Here is a 17,915-nt window from a genome sequence, read left to right as displayed (position 1 = left end):
ATAAGGAAAAGTCCTAGATACGTGATTGACATAACGGGACTCTCTAGATACGTGATTGACATTGACAAGTCCTAGATACGTGATTGACATAACGCGATCTCTTTGTGGAATTGGAGGGGGGTGTTAATTTGGAAAAATAGAAAAATAGAGTTATTTTTAACTTACGAACAGGTTACCGGATGTTAATGATACTCGATAGTTAGAAGGAATCCATGTCTCAGAGCTCTTATTTTAAATCCCGACCAGATCCAGTTACATTCGACGTAGTTGGAGGGAGAAACTGGAATTCCTGGAAAACGCTTAGAGTGGAGATATCTGGATGAAACGTGGTGGATAGAATTAAGCAAATGTCGTAGATACATCGTTGACGTAACCGGACTGGATCCGCTCTCTTTGGGAGAGTTAGGGGGTCAAGTGCTCTGGCGAGTTCGGTGCTTCTGGACGTGCTTGGACGATAAAAGCTGGTAGGTGTGTCAGGGACCTGTACAAATTGGCTTGATAAAGTCGTTTTCCCCAATTCGACCATCAAGGGGGCTGAAAGGGGAGGAAAAATTAGGAAAAATGAGGTATTTTTAATATACGAATGGGTGATCGGATCTTAGTGAGTTTTGGTATTTAGAAGGACCTTGTGTCTCACAGCTCTTATTTTAAATCCTGACAGGTATTAAACCTCTGATTATCCTTTTAAATCAATTTTTTTATTCTTATAATTTTTCCAGAGCTCATGCCATATGAGCTCTTGGATCTTGGTTCTTCCGACCTCCTCACAAGTGACATATGAGCTTTTAGTTCTTGTTTTATATGGTTTTGTAATGAAGGTTGGTTGAGTCAAACCTGTATTTATTGCCAATTGTTTTTCTAGCTTCCTGTGAGGCTTCAGATAAACATAGAAACAAGAATTTGGAAGCAATTTACTGCTAAGCTGTTCCTAAATACGTAAAATGCATTAATTTCTAATTTACTCGTTAAAAGTTATTGAAACATGAGAGTTTGCATGGTTTCATAAAAATTGAATAAAATCCAAAAAAGGGATGGGATTTCGACGAAAAATATGCAACGAAACTCAAAATGTGTAAGAATCACCAAGCTACTATCTAAAGAAACATAAAATTTCCTATTGTTCCAGAGAAGTATTGTCACACTTTTTTTTACTGGATTATCACATCGAAGCGATAGTCATTAATTATCGAACAGCCTTACCAGACAAATACATTATAATGATTAGTGTTATGTACGAGAATAACACGGCTGCGGTAAGGGTAGGAAATAAAGTTAGCTGTTGGCTTTGTATTAAATTAGGAGTTAAGGAGGGTTGTATTCTATCCACCTTTATATGGATCATTTTGATGGAATTTGTCTTAAGAACCACAGGAAAGGCAATGGGAGAACGCAGAATCAAACGGAGTGGAAAAACTATACTGGACTTAGATTAAATGATTTAATCATCCTAGATGGAAGTGTTAGAAAAATCAATGAACTTTTAGAGGTTTTGCGAATTCACGATACTACAATAGGTTTGAAAATTAATGTTAAGAAAACTAAGTTCTTAAGGCTAAGAATAAGTGAAAATGAAAAGGTGCTGCTGAGCAGCGAAAAATTGATCAGGTGTGCAGCTTCACTTACCTTGTTAGTATCAAACAGTTCGTGGTAACGAACTGTAGTAAGGAGCGACCCGGCTCAATAGGAACCGAAACCCTAAAAAATCGAATTTTGATACCAATAATTACATCAAAAGAATCGCATTTTAATGCTGATTTTAAATATATAAATTTCATCAAGATCAGTTATACATATCAAAAGTTACGAGCCTGAGAAAAATAGGGGGAAACACCCCCTAAAAGTCATGGAATCTTTCAGTGCCCTTTTTAAGTGACCAAAAAAAATTGGAGGGCACCTAGGCCCCCTCCCACGCTCATTTTCCTCAAAAGTCACCGGATCAAAATTCTGAGATTGCCATTTTATTCACTATAGTCGAAAAACGTAATAACTAGTGGACTTACTCCCCTGCAAGGGGACTTACTCCCCTGCAGTCCCCGTGGGAGGGGCTGCAAGTTACAAACTTTGACCTGTGTTTACCTATAGTAATGATTACTGGGAAGTGTACAGACGTTTTCAGGGGGATTTTTTGGTTTAGGGGGGAGAGTTGAGGGGGGAGGGAGGTTAAGTGGGAGGATATTTCCATGGAGAAACTTCTCATGGAGGAAGAGAATTTCAATGAAGGGGGCGCAGGATTTTCTAGCATTATTTGAAAAAACAAGAAAAAAAAATATGAAAAGTTTTTTCTACTGAAAGTAAGGAGCAGCATTAAAACTTAAAACGAACAAAAATTATTACGCATATGAGGGGTTTAACTCCTCGTTGTACCTCACTCTTTACGCTAAAGTAGTTTTAGTAATTTCAACTATTTATTCTACGGCCTTTGTGATTCAGAGGTCATTCTTAAGGAATTGGGACAAGATTTCAGCTTTAGTGTAAAGAGCGTGGTATCGAAGACGGTTGAACCCCCTCATAAATGCAATAAAAACATACGAATATAGAAGTTCGTTACGTAAGTTAATTCGTAAGTTACGTATATTTTTTACCAATGAAAACGTTTGTAAAAAATTAAAGGTTCTAGTTGCTTTTTTAAGTAATCCAAAAATTGGATAGCAACTAGGCCTCCTCCCTCGCTCCTTTTTCTCAAAATCTTCCGATTAATTCCAATTAATTAATATATAAATTTCGTTTTAATTATTTATATGCGGAGAGCCAAGATCAAAACATACATTAATTCAAAAACGTCCAGAAATTAAATAAAAAAAACAAGTTTTTTTTTAAATGAAAGTAAGGAGCAACATTAAAACTTAAAACGAACAGAAATTACTCCGTATATAAGAGGGGCTTTTCCTCCTTAACACCCCACTCTTTACGCTAAAGTTTCTTACCTTTTAAAAAATAGAGTTAAGAGACAGAGTCAAACTTTAGCGTAAAGAGCGAGGCGTTGAAGAGGAAAACCCCTTTCATATACGGAGTAATTTCTGTTCTTTTAAGTTTTAATGTTGCTCCTTACTTTTATTTAAAAAAACCTGTTTTTTTTTATTTATTATTAGTAAGGACGGAGAGAGAAGTGAAGATGTTAAAACTAGAATAGCCAAGGCTCAGGTGCTGGGTTTGCCAATAACCAAGATTGAAATCTTGAAAACAATAGTCATGACAGCGGTCAAATCCTGTTCTGAAGCATGGGTACTCCATAAAACTGATGAAGATTTGCTAGGTGTTTTACAGAAAATGACCTAAGGATTGTTCTGGGTACCTGGCTGACTGATCGTATTTGAAACAGTTGACTGTGCGAAAAGTGTGGTTCAATTGCGCTTTCTAGGGCTATAATGAGAGAAAAGTTGAGATGGATAGGGCACGTTCTGTCGATGAACGATGACAGATTGCCGAAGATTCTCCTTTTCGGTCAATCATCTAGGGCTAAACGGAAAGCACATCGTCCATGGTTGGGGTGGTAGAATGTCACAAAGAAGGATTTAAGGGAAATGGGAACTTCCTGGGAAGGTGTAAAGAGGGGGGCTTTGAATATTTTGGGATGGAGAAGGAGCATGTGTAGCAGTTTTGGCCTCAGGTGGCTTGGTGTTACGGTGAGTTGTTAGTAGTAGTAGCAGTTTTTGGCAACAAAAGGTATCATACCGTAGCAAAGTACCAGTTCCTAGCTCTGTGTCCCGCCAAACAGCAATTTTGACCCGAACAGGTCCGAAATGATATTAATAAATTCTCATAACTATCTATACAACATTTAAATAACTTCCCAGCCTCGGATGTCTTGCTGGCGCACAGTATAATATTCGTCCCTAAATCATCTATTCTAAACATAAGCTGATAGATTACTCTAAAAATAAAATTAGATTATTCTTAGATTATTGTAGCTTTTAATTGCATTCTTATTTAAGCTTGTGTTCTTGTAGGTAGAAACAAAAGATGCTCTTCTACATGCCATTTCAGAAGAATATGTTGAAGCTGTTGAGCTGCTACTTGATTACGAGGATATGATTCACAAGCCTGGGGAACCATACGTAAGTTGATTCCTTTTCTTCTTATTCTTCTTCCTTTTCTTCTAAAATTTGGACTAAAATCCCTTTATTATGACGTTTTGCGATTATATTTACGTTCTGAATTGCAAGTCTTGATAGAAGTAGAAAGAAACAAGACAATTTTTTTGACATAACAAACAAAATGCAATGCCATGTAACAGATTAGTGGGTTTAAATACTTAATAAACATATAATGGCGTTTTTTATGACGTTTGTATGTTTATATGATGTTTGTATGACGTATCAAAATTGAAATAACGCTTTACAAACTTACACACCGTATGCCTATTTCGCCCTATATTCCTTTGCTAATAGTCCCAGTCTGGATTTGTCCCAGAATGTCTAATAGTCCCAGAATGGACTTGCTAGATTTTTTTTTCCAGATAGATTACCTACGAATTATTTTGAGTACTTGACCGACTGACCATATCTCAAGTAGTAATCTGCACGAGAAGTGTGGTTCAATCTGTTTTCTAGGGCCATAATAGGGTCGTTCATTTATACTAAGGTCTTACATATAAGATCTCACATCTTCCTGCAAAGATTTCTGCTCTTTTGTTCATATTTGTTCTGAGATCTTACAAATCACTGATGTTAGCAAAAAGTGTGAAGAACGCCATTTTTCTGCTAAATAGAGCAATGATGAGAGAACTTTGATGATATACTCATCATTGGTCTTAGGCTGCCGATCAGAGCAGAATGATGAAAGATGTTTGGCAAAAGAACGGCACAAGAAGTAAGATCTTAGTTCTAAGATTTCGCTTTTAAGCGTTCTTTGTCGAAAGATATAAGAACTTAGCACAATGAAGAGCAAAAAGAACGGCCTTAATGAGAGAAAGGTTGAGATGCTAGAATACGTTTTTCTGATGAAAGGTGACAGATTGCCAAATGTCGTCCTTGTCCGCCAGCCGCCTAGGGCCGAACAAAAATCAGATCATCCCCGAATGGGATAGCCGTATGATCTTTGTTTTAGTAAATTTTACAAAATTCCAAAATATTTAAGGAAGAGCTGAAGTTCTCACAGTTTTCTTTGTTGAAAGACTAGAGAAGCTTTTGAAGAAATAAGGAACTAAAAGAAGATAAAGAACCCACCGAAGTTTGTAAAATTTTATTTGTGTAAAAAAATTTTAATAGAAGTAAAATAAATTTCGGCTGTCAACATTTTCTAATGCGTCATCTCTAAAATTCAGGAGGAGTTACTGCATAATAAATACATTACTTAGGAGACACGGAACAATAAGTGAAAAAATCAAAAGTAACAAAAGAAATCGAATTAGATAATCAGTAAGCGAGAGAATAACTTATAAAAAATCATTTTTTCTCAGCTTCAAGCTTTGTGACTTTCAATTTGAATTCTAATAAATATACATAGGAAAAACTTAAATCAGTAGCAAAAAAAAGAAAAACAACACTTACTGAAAACATACTTCTGGTAAAAAACGAAAAAAAAAAATGAAAAAAAAACAGAAGATGTGACTGACTGTATTTATAATTGTTGTGTAGAAAGAAAACATGACCAAACGTCTCAATAGCAAGTTAGCATTTCGCGAAAAATTTAAATTTAAGAATAAATGAAGGTTACTTTAAGTATTAAGTTTCTCAGGCTACTGATAGGTCACGTAAGGGGTATGAGTCCTTATTATGGGTATCATTTTTATTTTTATCTATAGAAAAAACCTGACCTTCCTGTAAACTCGTGGTTCTATTCGTCACCCCTTATTCATTTGGCGATTGTGAACTTGAAGAAAGTTGCGCCGAAGGATTAAGCTGTGCATTATAAGTTTGAGTTTTTTTTTTATGTCACTGTCGCGCATTTGATAGTAAATTATGACTTTGAGTAAAAACTTAAAGCAGATATCATCTATAAATCACCTTTGGCTAAAATTTCAAATTAGCACTATTGGCTAACGATTTGTTGTTAATAGTTTGAGGAACATGATACTGCTTTTTTCTTTGTTTGTTGTTCTCGTTAATAGGAACACCTGCCTATATTCTGTTTATTTCCCTAGAATTGGATGATATCTAACTCTTTTTAGAAGTGTTTACGTGAGTAGATACTAAAAAAAAAAAAATTAAAAATTGGACCGTTTCTGGAATTTCACGGCTTAAATTTATAATTGAATGACTTAATTTTTCCCCTCTATTCAGTAATGTAGATAGGCTTAATAAAATTTAAATTGAAAGTCATGACATGACTTCATATAATTTGAATTGAAAAGTCATTGGATCTCTATATATACACAAAATCACAAAATACACAAAAAAAGGAATATATATATACACAAAAATCCATTATACAAAATTGCATATATACAAGATTCACTTGGACTTCCGAACTATTGCAGCCAGTGAGCAAACAAATCTATTAAAATGTATTGTCGAATAAAAAAATATGTAATAGCAAATTTTTTGAACCCACGATTCAAGACTTTCCAACCGGTAAAGCCTGCCACCCAAAAACACAATTTTTTTTTGTGCAAAGTTGCAAAGGTCACATTTAGATTATAAGATAACTATTCTGATTACCAGTGCAGCAGCACTTTCTTGGCCTAGAATGTTAGTAGAACGACGTATTTATAATCTAAATTGCGAATTTACGACCCCGTTATTCTCGGGAAAATGGCTCATATACTCAGTTTTTGGCTAGAAGGTATATCAGATGTTCCCCACTCTAATTTACCTATGGGTAGACGAAAGGAAATTTTCACTTCCAACCCTCTCCCTTTCTTGTTCAGAATTATTCTAAGAAAACTCGTTGATATGGCAGTCTGGTACGATTCACAAACCACTGCCTAAGAACCACGAACTGGTAAAATCCTCAATCCATATCGAATTTTTTCAAGCCAAGTCGTTGAATTCAGAATCTAGTGAATGAACTTATTAACCCATTTGATAGTTGAAGATAATTCTTGCGATTTAAATAGCCAACAAAACGACAAATTTACAATCCAGATTATTAATTTAATGATCCGTTTGTTAGTGGAAAAATCTTCTTTCTTTTACATTCTTGCGGAGGGAAGTAAACAGCATTACCAGATGCTGCTATATTCTAAATCAGCACCAACCTTAAAGAAATTCGTGACGAAGGTAATTAGATTGCCAATAAGAAATATAACTTTCTAATCTCTCGTTTATTAACACTTGACCAAATGATTAACTATATATATATTGCTGAATTAGGATTATTTTTTATCACTTGCTCAATGTACACGAATTTTTGCTACCAAAAAAGAGGAAAAAATGTGTTTCTCTAAGTATTTAAAGTAAAACGTCTCATGTGGCTTGTAATACTGGTAATGAGCTTCTTATTCAGAACATAAACTAAGAAAAAACAATCTTTGGATAAAAGCGAAAAAATCGAAGTCGTTAATTGAATAAAGTTAAAATGATGATTTGCAAGATTGAATCTGTCCCAAATCTACTGACATCATCAGTTTCCCTGAGATCACCAATGATTGTCCTTCTATCTACTGACATAGTCAATGAAATTTCAGTTGCCAAATCTACTGACATCATCAGTTGCCGCGAGATCATAAATGATTGTCTTTCTATCCACTGACTTCATCAAACATACTGATGAATTGCCAAATTACTGACATCATCAGCACTAAGATTGTCTTTCACTGACGCACTGAGGTCTTAAAGTGTCTCTCTTCCATTATAAGCTTTTTTTCGCCCTCTAAAAATTTTGTTGTGGCGATGGCCAAGCAGGGCCATGAATAAGTACCGAGAACCTCTTTCTTTGTGACTTGGTGCCTTTTCTTTGTTTTATAAACTTGTAACATAAATTTCTACTTGGGGCTTGTGATGTCATATCCCTACCCCTTCCTCTATTGAACATCTTCACTCTGTGACATCTTTGTCATATGTAGATTGGCCAGCGTGACTCCAAATATGTAGATTGGACAGCAGCAAACCATGATAGATTGGCCAGCAGACTCCAACAGTTTCATATCTCGTTTTAATGTCGATTTTTGAGAACTTCTACTTTTTCTAAAATGTGTTATATCTTTTTCCTATTTGTGAAGATTCTTAGAATATAGGCCTTAAACTATCCAAATTATTTTGCTACATCTTAGTCCAAGCATTTGACCATTACCAATAGTGAGAGAAAAGCATCTTTTAGTTTTCTCACTCTTTTAAAATTAACTTTTTGTTATAGAATGTGATTTTTCTAATATTTCCAAGTACCCTCTTTTTCAACCCATAATCTTGCGAGGCTTTTTACACATATTAAATTAAAAAAAACAAACAAATTGTTTCAAATGAAAGTAAGGAGCAACATTAAAACTCAAAACGAACCGAAATCATCACTATATGAAGGATGTGGCCCCCTTCTCAATACCTTGCTCTTCATGCTAAGTTTTTTGCACCTTTAAAAGACCTTATTATTCTGATAAAACATCCCTTGTGTTTCATGATTTGTTCTTAAAGAATTAAGACAAACAGTCAAGCTTTAGCGTAAAGACAAGGTATTTAGGAAGGGGGCAACCTCTTCACATACGGAATAGTTTTTGTTTGTTTTGGGTTTTAATACTGCTCCTTACCTTCAGTCGAAAAACCTGTAGTTTTTATTTAATTTTTGATTGTTTTTAAAATAATGCCAGCAAACCTGGCTCACCCTTCATGAAAAATTCCCTTCCCTCACGGTAAACTCCTCCGTGGAGAATTTATTTCACATAAAATACACACCCACACAAAATTCCCTTTGGAAATTCCATCCTTGCTGAACCCCCTCCCCCTTCCAGAACGTTTCTTGTGGAAGATTTGCCCTGAACAATTCTCCTCTGCATAATTTCATTTGAAAATGACTTTAATTTTGAATTGTTTTTCCGGTCACTCCAGACATCCCCCCTTTCATGGAATTTTTTTCCTGCAAATCCAAGCCCACTAAAAACTTCCCCTGGATAATTAGCCCGGAGCATCTCCACATGAAAAATTGAGTCGGCAAAGAGTAAATAAGACATATAAAAAGAATTTCGTATACTAATTCTGTCAAATATACCAAGCGTAAAATTTCTCCTGGAATGGTTACACTCCCCAAACAAAATTTTCTCCAATGAAACTCACCCCAAGCAAAAAATCCCCCCCTCCGCTAACAAATGTCTGTATTCATTCTAATAACAATTGCTATGGGAAAACAACAGGCAAATATTATAACTTACAGCACTTTCCTCACGGGTTGTGGGGGGCATGTTACCTCTAAAGGCATAAACATTGGATCTATCTATCAACTGTGTCGAACAAAAGGACTATCTCAAAACTTTGATCGGATGACTTTGTGGGGCATGGCAGTGGGCTAATTATACTCAAATCTCTTTGATCACTTCAAAGGGCAATACAACTCTTAATTTTCGTTCAAAAGCACCTCCCGACCTTCTAGGAACATTATTTTGATACGATCACCCCTGGGGAAAAACAAATCAACATGTATCTGTGATCTTTCTTCTGACAAAAAATGTAAAACTCCATATTTTTGTATATCAAAGTGCGAAATGTCTACAGTAGGGCTCTCTGATATGCTGAGTTTTATGGTGTAATTTTTCTTAAGAGGGTTTGACTTTTATGGGTGTTTATCCCAATTATTGAAAAAGTAGGCAAATTTTCTCATGCTCGTAGGTTTAGATAGGTAAGACTAAGCCTTACGAACCTTATTTATTTGGAATCTGCAAAAATAAATCAATTCTTTTGATGTATCTTTTGATATCCAAATTTCATTTTTTTAGAGTTTTAGTTACTATTAAGCAGAGTCGCTGCGAAGTTAGGATTTCCCTTGTCTCCCTATTTAATGTTTCTTCACAGCATCTTTACCGCTTACCTACCATTGTCAAAAAGCCGACATTGCAACCAACATAGAATACGTGAAGAATAGGAAAATGAGTCTAAGAACCAAAATTAAAATGTTGGAAGCTAGAGTGATGGGAGTCAGGGATCAGGTGTATTTCTGAAACTTGGGCATCCCGAAAGAAGGTGGATCACTTGCAAGATGACTTCCGTAGGAACTGTCTACGGGTTGTTTTTATACCGTTTGACTGATCGAATAACAAGCACCAAGCTGTACAAAAATAGTGGTTCTATTCCGCTTTGTATAGTTATCATGAGAGTAAAGTTGAGATCTGTAGGACACTTTCGCAGATGAAGAAAGACAGGTCGACAAAGATTGTCCTTTTTGGCCATCCATCTAAAGCCAAACAAAAAGGAAATTGTCCCCGAATGTTAGAAGAGGTAAAAGGATTTGAAGGAAGTTTAAATTTCTTGGGAGGGACTAAAGACCCAAGTTTTCAATATAATTGAGATGGAAAAGGTGTATGCGCAGCTGTTTTAACCTCAGGTGGCCCGATACTGCAGTGAGTTGTTAGCAGTAGTAGAAGTAGTAACTTTTAGAACTTACGAAGCCATTAACCAATGGAATCATTGGAGACTCTTCCTCAACGCTGTGGATCACCCTCTTGACACAAACAGAACTTTTTTATCTTCCCCCTTTGAGCTCTTGGGAATTTGTTTTTCTAATTAATATTAATGAGTCTCTTTATAATTGCAATCAAAGCAATGAAACAGAGTGTTTGAAAATTCTTCTTTTTCAATGTCATTAATTTATTTATTTATTTATCACCCACATGATACATAAAGTAAATATGGTGGAGTAAGAATAAATAAAAAAACACAAAGAGAAAAACAAATACACACACGAAATCAACGAAAAAAACGGGTAAGACGGTGGTGAGGGAATAGCGCTTAGAAGCTGTACTGGAGAATTTTCTGTGTAGAATCTCCAACTTTAAAGTTATATCAGGAACTGAAAATTTGCTAACAAGGATCCGGTTTTTTGTCCAAGGTTGAAGATACAGAAGAAATTTGAAAAATTTTAAATAGTTTATCTGGATTCATTTTAAATTACCTTTCTTAAGAAGGGAGAAAGGACCTGAAGCATAAAGGACAGAATGATCACAGAAAGTAGAATAAAGTTTGGCGAGCGCACGTCTATTGTGCTTCCCTCTGTCTGCAGCAATCTTGGCATAGCAATCTGGATCTTTTTACTTATATCACAAATAGTACGCTGACGTAAGCTCGAAAGATCGTTAGTAATAGAGATATCAAGCCAGCGAATATAATCAAAAAGAGGGACAGTGAATTTATTACAGTGGGGGGGGGAGTTGTATTAGTAGAGTTATAGGGAAGAACCCCACAATCATCTATATTAAGTGAAAGGCCAATATCAGAGAAAGCATCAGAAACTATAGAGACCATTTAGGAAAGACCTTTTTTGGAACGGCTAATAAGAAGCAAGTTGTAGCATACATAAGATAATAAACATCCGCAAGACCAGAAAGGTATGTACCTGAAATCTTAGCTAGTATGCAAGAAATAAAATCCTAAAATGCGTAGGAGACAGAACACTGCCATGCCTAACTCCTCTTTGTACCCTTGTAACAGTGTCTGGTGCTAATGATTATTCTAGTTTTATTTTTCTTGGGAGCTTACCATTTCGGTTTTGGATACTTTTTGTACTAACCGCTCATTTTTAACCCTTTTAGATTTTTTAAGCTATAAAGCTACTGTACCCATCTTCTTTATGATTTGTCCCTTGCATCTTTCGAGATTTTCTTTTTCTAATCAATTATGATTATTCGCTTTTGTATTATATATTCAACATCAAAGAAATAATCTAAGTATGGGGAAATGATTCTTCTTTACTATTTTGAGTACTGGATATTCTGGTTGCAATTTTCCTTAAAAGCTTACTACTTCCCATTTAGATACTTATTATAGTAAGTGCTCACTTTTAACTTTATTTTTATATTTTATTAAGCTATAAAGCATATTTTCCCATCTCTCTTATGATTTTCTTCCTTGTATCTTCCAGGCTTTCCTTTTTCTAATAAATTTAGATTGGTCTCTTTTGTATTGTATGTTCAACATCAAAGAAATAACCCGAAGTATTGGAAAATGCTTCTTCTTAACTATTCGAGTATTGGATATTCTGGTTGCAATTTTTCTTAAAAACTTACTGTCTCCCATTTAGGTTTTTACTTCAGCAAGTACTCACTTTTAACATTATTTATATTTTATTAAGCTATAAAGCAAAATTTCCCATCTCTCTTATGATTTTCTCCTTTGCATTTTCCAGGCTTCCCTTTTTCTAATAAATTTTGATTGGTCTCTTTTGCATTGTATGTTCAACATCAAAGAAATAACCCGAAGCATTTGAAAATGCTACTTCTTTAGTGCTCTGAGTAATTGATATTCTGGTTGCAATTATTTTGGAAGCTTACTAGTTCCCATTTAGAAACTTACTACAGTAAATGCTTACTTTTCACACTACTTTCGAACTTGCTAAACTGTGAAACTACTGCACTCGTCCCCCTTATGATTTTCTCAATTGCACCCTTAGGGATTACCTTTTTCTAATTAATTATGATTAGTCTCTTTTGTATGCTCAACATCAAAGAAACAATTCAAAGTGTTGGAGTACTTCTCTTTTGCTTCTCCTTCACTTCCTTGAGCAATAAAGACTGATTCCCTGAGATTCAGCTGAACAATGATAATTGATAGCGTCACAAAGGGTCTAAAGATAAGTTACACTAAAGTGGCTTCACTCAAATTCAGTTTAAATAGAAAAATTTTTGTCGCCTATTTATCCAGCAGTTGCTTTACCAGCTATTTATTATATTTTGACAATGTGGAATTGGCTATCTAATACAGAGAAACTTAGATTAGATCAGCTTCTTTTAAATACTTGAAATTTCTCCTCCGACCCCCTTTTTATACCAGAAATACATACCTGGAGAGTGAGTATGAGTTATGCGATATTTCAACTCGGCTACCCGTGGTTTAAGATCATGCTCGATTAAAAGCTCTAAGAGGTCATGTTGAATACGTATGTACATATTTGATCTACTGCGCCGATTGCTGAATGTTTGATTTTTCATGTTTTATATATACGTTAATATGAAGTTTTTCTTGTTAGTTTATTTTTATTTTTGTTTCGTTGTTTATATACTCCGCTTATTCTTCTGTTGTTGTATGGGGGTCTATAAATACAAATCATTCATTCATTGATATTCAAGTTGCATTTCGTATAAAAACAAAAAAAAAGAAAATAATAAATGAAGAGATAAAAATCAAATTGGTGATAAAACGAGGATTTTGTCAGCCAGTAAGAAAATATGAAGATGAAAATCAAGCAAGTCAAGTATCTAGAAAGTCAAGTATCTTTCAATGTTACTTTTTGAGGATACTAAGGTGCAAAGCTACTGCGGCCTTCGGTCTTTTGGTTTTCAGATTTGCACCTTTGACGATTTCGTTTATTAGCAAATTTTGATTGGAATCCCTTGTATTGGTATGTGCAACATCAGAGAAATGATTCAAAGTATTGAAAAAAGCTTCTTCTTTATTACTGTAAGAACCAAAGCTATGGTTCTGTCAAAATATTATTGTTACCCTCATCAAAGACTGAGTTAGTTCCGAAAATGTTAATGTTGTCTAGCCTCTTTAGTAGTTCATCTCCATTGAGACGAGGAGTCGTGAGCCAAAACATAAGTTTTAAGGATTGCTGTTGAAATTTTTAGTTTAGAAGTTCGTAAAAGTTCGTGAATTTAAGTTTAGTCTTTTTTCTTTTCGATTATTCGTTAATTTGTTGCACGAAATCACTCATTAGATTTGGTCATTGCAATAACCTGACAATTTGACAGTAGTTTATTCCTCTTTATTTCTCTAAGTGTTCCGACAATTAGCCAGACACTTCAATGTTTGCTTTCACACTAGGAAAAGGCAATTAGTAGTTTCTTTCCCAATCCAAATCATATCATTAGAAAGGTCTAATTTTCAAGAAACAGATATTTGTGGAAATTTGTGAGACGGCTCATTTGTTTACAAATTAAAATGTATAGCGCTCTTAGTAGGGGGTCAAAACCGATCGGAGTGCACCTGATTTTCAATGCCTTTAGTTTCAAAGGTAGTCCCCGAAGCCACGTCAAAATAATTTCGATGGCGGTGGACGTGAATAAAATACGGCAGCGTATAGTTTAGGGCATAAGATCTTTTCAGCTTCATCACCATGTTCAAACCTGAGACAAAATAAGGACGAGAAAGCGATCTTAACTTCTTACAAACATTCTTTTAATCAAAACGATCAACAACGAGATATTGAACTGCCTGAAAATTGCATTAATACAACAAAATAGAGAATTTACAATTTAATTTTACTTAAAATCTAAAACTTAAATTAAATTAAATTATTTGTACCATATCTAGTGCAAGAAACTTCAAGGGAACCTCAAAGAAATCTGATGCGTATATCTTACTCATCGTCGGCATTCCTGGTCTAGCAACCTGTATTCATCTTCTTTGAATATGCTGTATCTATTCTGAAATTCCCTGAGGTTTCTCCCCTTCATTAAAATACTCAGAAAAAACAATGTTTATGTCCACTTTACCATTGTTTTACCTTCAACAGCATCGAAACGAAAACTAAAGTTAAAGGTATTAAACTTTTCAGTTCTTACTGGTAGTGCTGATGTCCCTTTCATGATCCTTCAGCCAGTATGTGCGATTCAGCTAGCCTTCAAGCCAGGGGACTGGGGGCCAGTCATCCTTTACTTTCCCAAAACCTTCCTGTTTACCTTCCCCAGATATCATTTTCGGCTAAGCCTACAGAATTACGTCACCTATTCTAATCCACCGATTCCTATTCCACCTATTCCTGTCCCTATTCCAAAATTAAATAAAAAAAAACAAGTTTTTTTGAATGAAAGTAAGGAGCGACATTAAAACTTAAAACGAACAGAAATTACTCCGTATATGAAAGGGGCTTTTCCTCCTCAACGCCTCGCTCTTTACGCTAAAGTTTGACTCATTCTCTTAACTCTACTTCTGAAACAGTAAAAAATTTAGCGTAAAGAGCAGGGCATTGAGGAGGAAAGGCCCCTTTCATATACGGAGTAATTTCTGTTCGTTTTAAGTTTTAATGTCGCTGCTTACTTTCATTAAAAAAAAACTTGATTTTTTTCATTTAATTTCTGGACGTTTTTTAATTAATGCATGTTTTGATCTTGGCTCTCCGCACATAAATAATTAAAACGAAATTTGTATATAATTTTCTTTCCTAAATGGCTTTCTCAGCCATTATTAGCCGTATATTTTAATAAACTGGGTACTCTACAGAAAACACAGAAAATGAAATATATAAAATTTGCATTCAGCGCTTGAAGCTTAAAGTTAACACGAGCATTTATATTCAAAGTAGTGATAATAAAAAAAAACTACATCAGTGAAAATAAGGAAAAAGCATGATAAACAAGCAAATATTTCTGCGGGATTCCAAATGTAATACTTTCAGAGGATTAATTACTAAACCTAAATACATAGCCTAATAGCTCCGACTAACTTATCAACCGAAGATTTTGTAAGAATTACCTCAGTCAAGCTAACTTTCATTTTTTTTTTTTTTGCAATCGGTCGAATAAGCTGTAATTTTCTGAAACTGCTAAGACCTATTGGTAGTTAATATTGGAACGTTGTGATTATAATACTGCTAACATGTTTTCACTATCATGACTACTCAGACAATAACAAAACGATAAGCACTAAGACAAGAGTCAAGTGACCTGAACGTAAGTAAGTTAACTGCTTTTTAACCAAGACTCCAACAGTATGCAGACTACAACTCTAAGACTGTTAGAAAAAGTTGTCCAACACTTTGAAGGTGTGGCGATTCATGCTTGAAGTTCTTTAGCAAATGATGTAATTTATCCATCTTCAGCGCAGGCTGAATAAGGGAGCCTAAAAGCAAAAAGGTAAAAAAATTAGCCCAAGTCAATCCTATTATATATTTTAGAGATTTACATTGAACTAGGCAGAGTTGTCACTATCACATAATTAAAGAGAAATTGACTTTATTTGACTATGAAGAGTACTACCTATAAAACCACCGCTGTCAGTCTTTTAGAGTTATTATTTCTTTCAGAAAAAAAATAGGGACAATTCCTTGAATAATTCACGAAGGACTTCCTTACTTCGGCCCTTTTTCTTGAATTCCTTCTCCCAAAACAGATGTTTGTCCTCGCAAATTTAAATATATTTAAAAAATTATTTAGAAATCCTGGCAGCAAACAGAAAACTATATACATGTGACTTGCTCCAACAGTAATTGATACTCTAAAAAGTAAAATTCTGACGACAATAACTATCTAAAAAGAATATGGTATTTATGGTAATTACATGGTAGCAATTCGAAATTGATAAATATCCATTTTCACCCCTTTGGCAGAAAATAGATAGCTAATTGGCTTGGGACGTCTTAAAGGTATATGTATATCGTCCTAGTTTTAGAGGTCACTTTGCCACATGATGTCACATTTTCCTCTATTGCATCATTGCACGCAAGTATTAGGGAAGTTGGGAAAGTCAGTGGATCTCGTTTTTTTGGCGAATAGGCTTCGAAAACTCACAAAATGCACTTTTTGACCAAATTCTCGTGAGCTGTTCTTCCTATCAATATGCATGGAGGATTTAATTTCTAGTATATATTCAGCTGGAGGAATATATTTGGACCTAGAATGTGATTAGGCTGTATTATGGAATTTGCTCCCCAATTATTGCAAAGTGAAGTAAAATATTATATTTACATTATACTATTTGGCAGCTTTTATGTAAGTATGTTTGTTTTGATAGGGTCATATTTACATGCAATTAATTTTTTTTTTGCCCTGGCCCGGTGGGTTTCTGAACTATATGACGTGGGGATTCATCAGTAATAATATTTTCTCTAAGATATAAACGTGGCAGCCTGAGGCTGAAGAGAAGGCTGTAATCTCAGGTGCTGTCAGTGGATGAGGCTCTCCAATTGGCAGTGTGAATGTAGCTTTTACGTTTTCTCAAAAGAGCAGCCACTCTAACTTCTCTCATGATTCATGACCTTACATCAAAGAAAAGGAGGCTACTTGATCAGATGATGTCAGGGCAGTGAGGGTGCAGAACAGGACGAAAATGAGGATGTTGGTATTTAAGGCTCTTTTTAAAACATATTAAAAGGGTAGTTTTTTCGAGGCTTTGTTCAGTTTTGAAGCATTATTAATGCAAAAGTTAAACTTTTGTTTAAATGCTAAAGGTAGATTTAAATGAATATGATAGCAAAATGATTGGAAATCAAAAATATATATAAAATTGTTTGAAAGTAGAGGACGACATTAGAACTTAAACAATCAGTATTTAATCTACATTATAAGAAGGTTGATATGTCTTAACATCTTTTTCTCTACGCTACAGTTACTACTCTTTCCCATTAGCAATTGAATCCTTTCACTTAGGAGTAATGTCATAAAAGTTTTGAAATAAATTGTGTCTTGGCCCATTAGTTGATGTTAACTACGGTATGGGCCGGCAGGTTGAATGCTAAAAGTTTGGTGAAGATTATATATATATTTGTTCAACCTAAAGAAGAAAACATTTATAAAGAAGGCATTCGAGGAGTTTCCTCATAAAAAAAGGTTTAACAAATTTTTTCTGTCTCGATCAAATTCTGTATCTAACCTGTACTGCAGACACGAATGTGAAGTTGTGTGTAGGGGGTTTATATTCTTGATGAAGGAAGACGAGCTTTGCTTCATAAAACGCAAAAATGGCGAATCATATCAAAACGACTAGCAAATAAGTTATATTTCTATGCTAAATTAGTTAAATAAGTTAAGTTGAAAAATGATAAATTAAAGTTGACATTATTTTGGAGCAAGGGCCCTTGCTCCTTGCTTCTTCTCCTTCTTACTTATCTATCTAAGAGAAGGAAAGCTGTTCTAAGGTGATAGGGTTCATATGATACTCATATTAATTTTTGTCAAATCTGTT

The 17,915-nt window shown here is 34.7% G+C and overlaps 1 protein-coding gene across 5 annotated transcripts in view; it reads left to right on the top strand.

Moving 5' to 3' along the window:
* The window catches only part of LOC136041233 (transient receptor potential-gamma protein-like), a 239,030-nt gene that overhangs the window by 44,115 nt on the left and 177,000 nt on the right, over window positions 1-17,915 (top strand). For all 5 annotated transcript variants that reach the window (XM_065725825.1, XM_065725827.1, XM_065725822.1 and 2 more), the window contains exon 5: window positions 3,948-4,055. In XM_065725825.1, coding sequence (XP_065581897.1) covers window positions 3,948-4,055 — 108 coding nt within the window. The remainder of the gene's footprint in view (window positions 1-3,947; window positions 4,056-17,915) is intronic.

The sequence above is a fragment of the Artemia franciscana genome, unplaced genomic scaffold, assembly GCF_032884065.1.
Source record: "Artemia franciscana unplaced genomic scaffold, ASM3288406v1 PGA_scaffold_1180, whole genome shotgun sequence".
In the NCBI taxonomy this organism is placed as follows: Eukaryota; Metazoa; Arthropoda; class Branchiopoda; order Anostraca; family Artemiidae; genus Artemia; species Artemia franciscana.
Note: the sequence above shows the minus strand (reverse complement) of the source record. Positions and strands in the feature narration are given on the sequence as shown.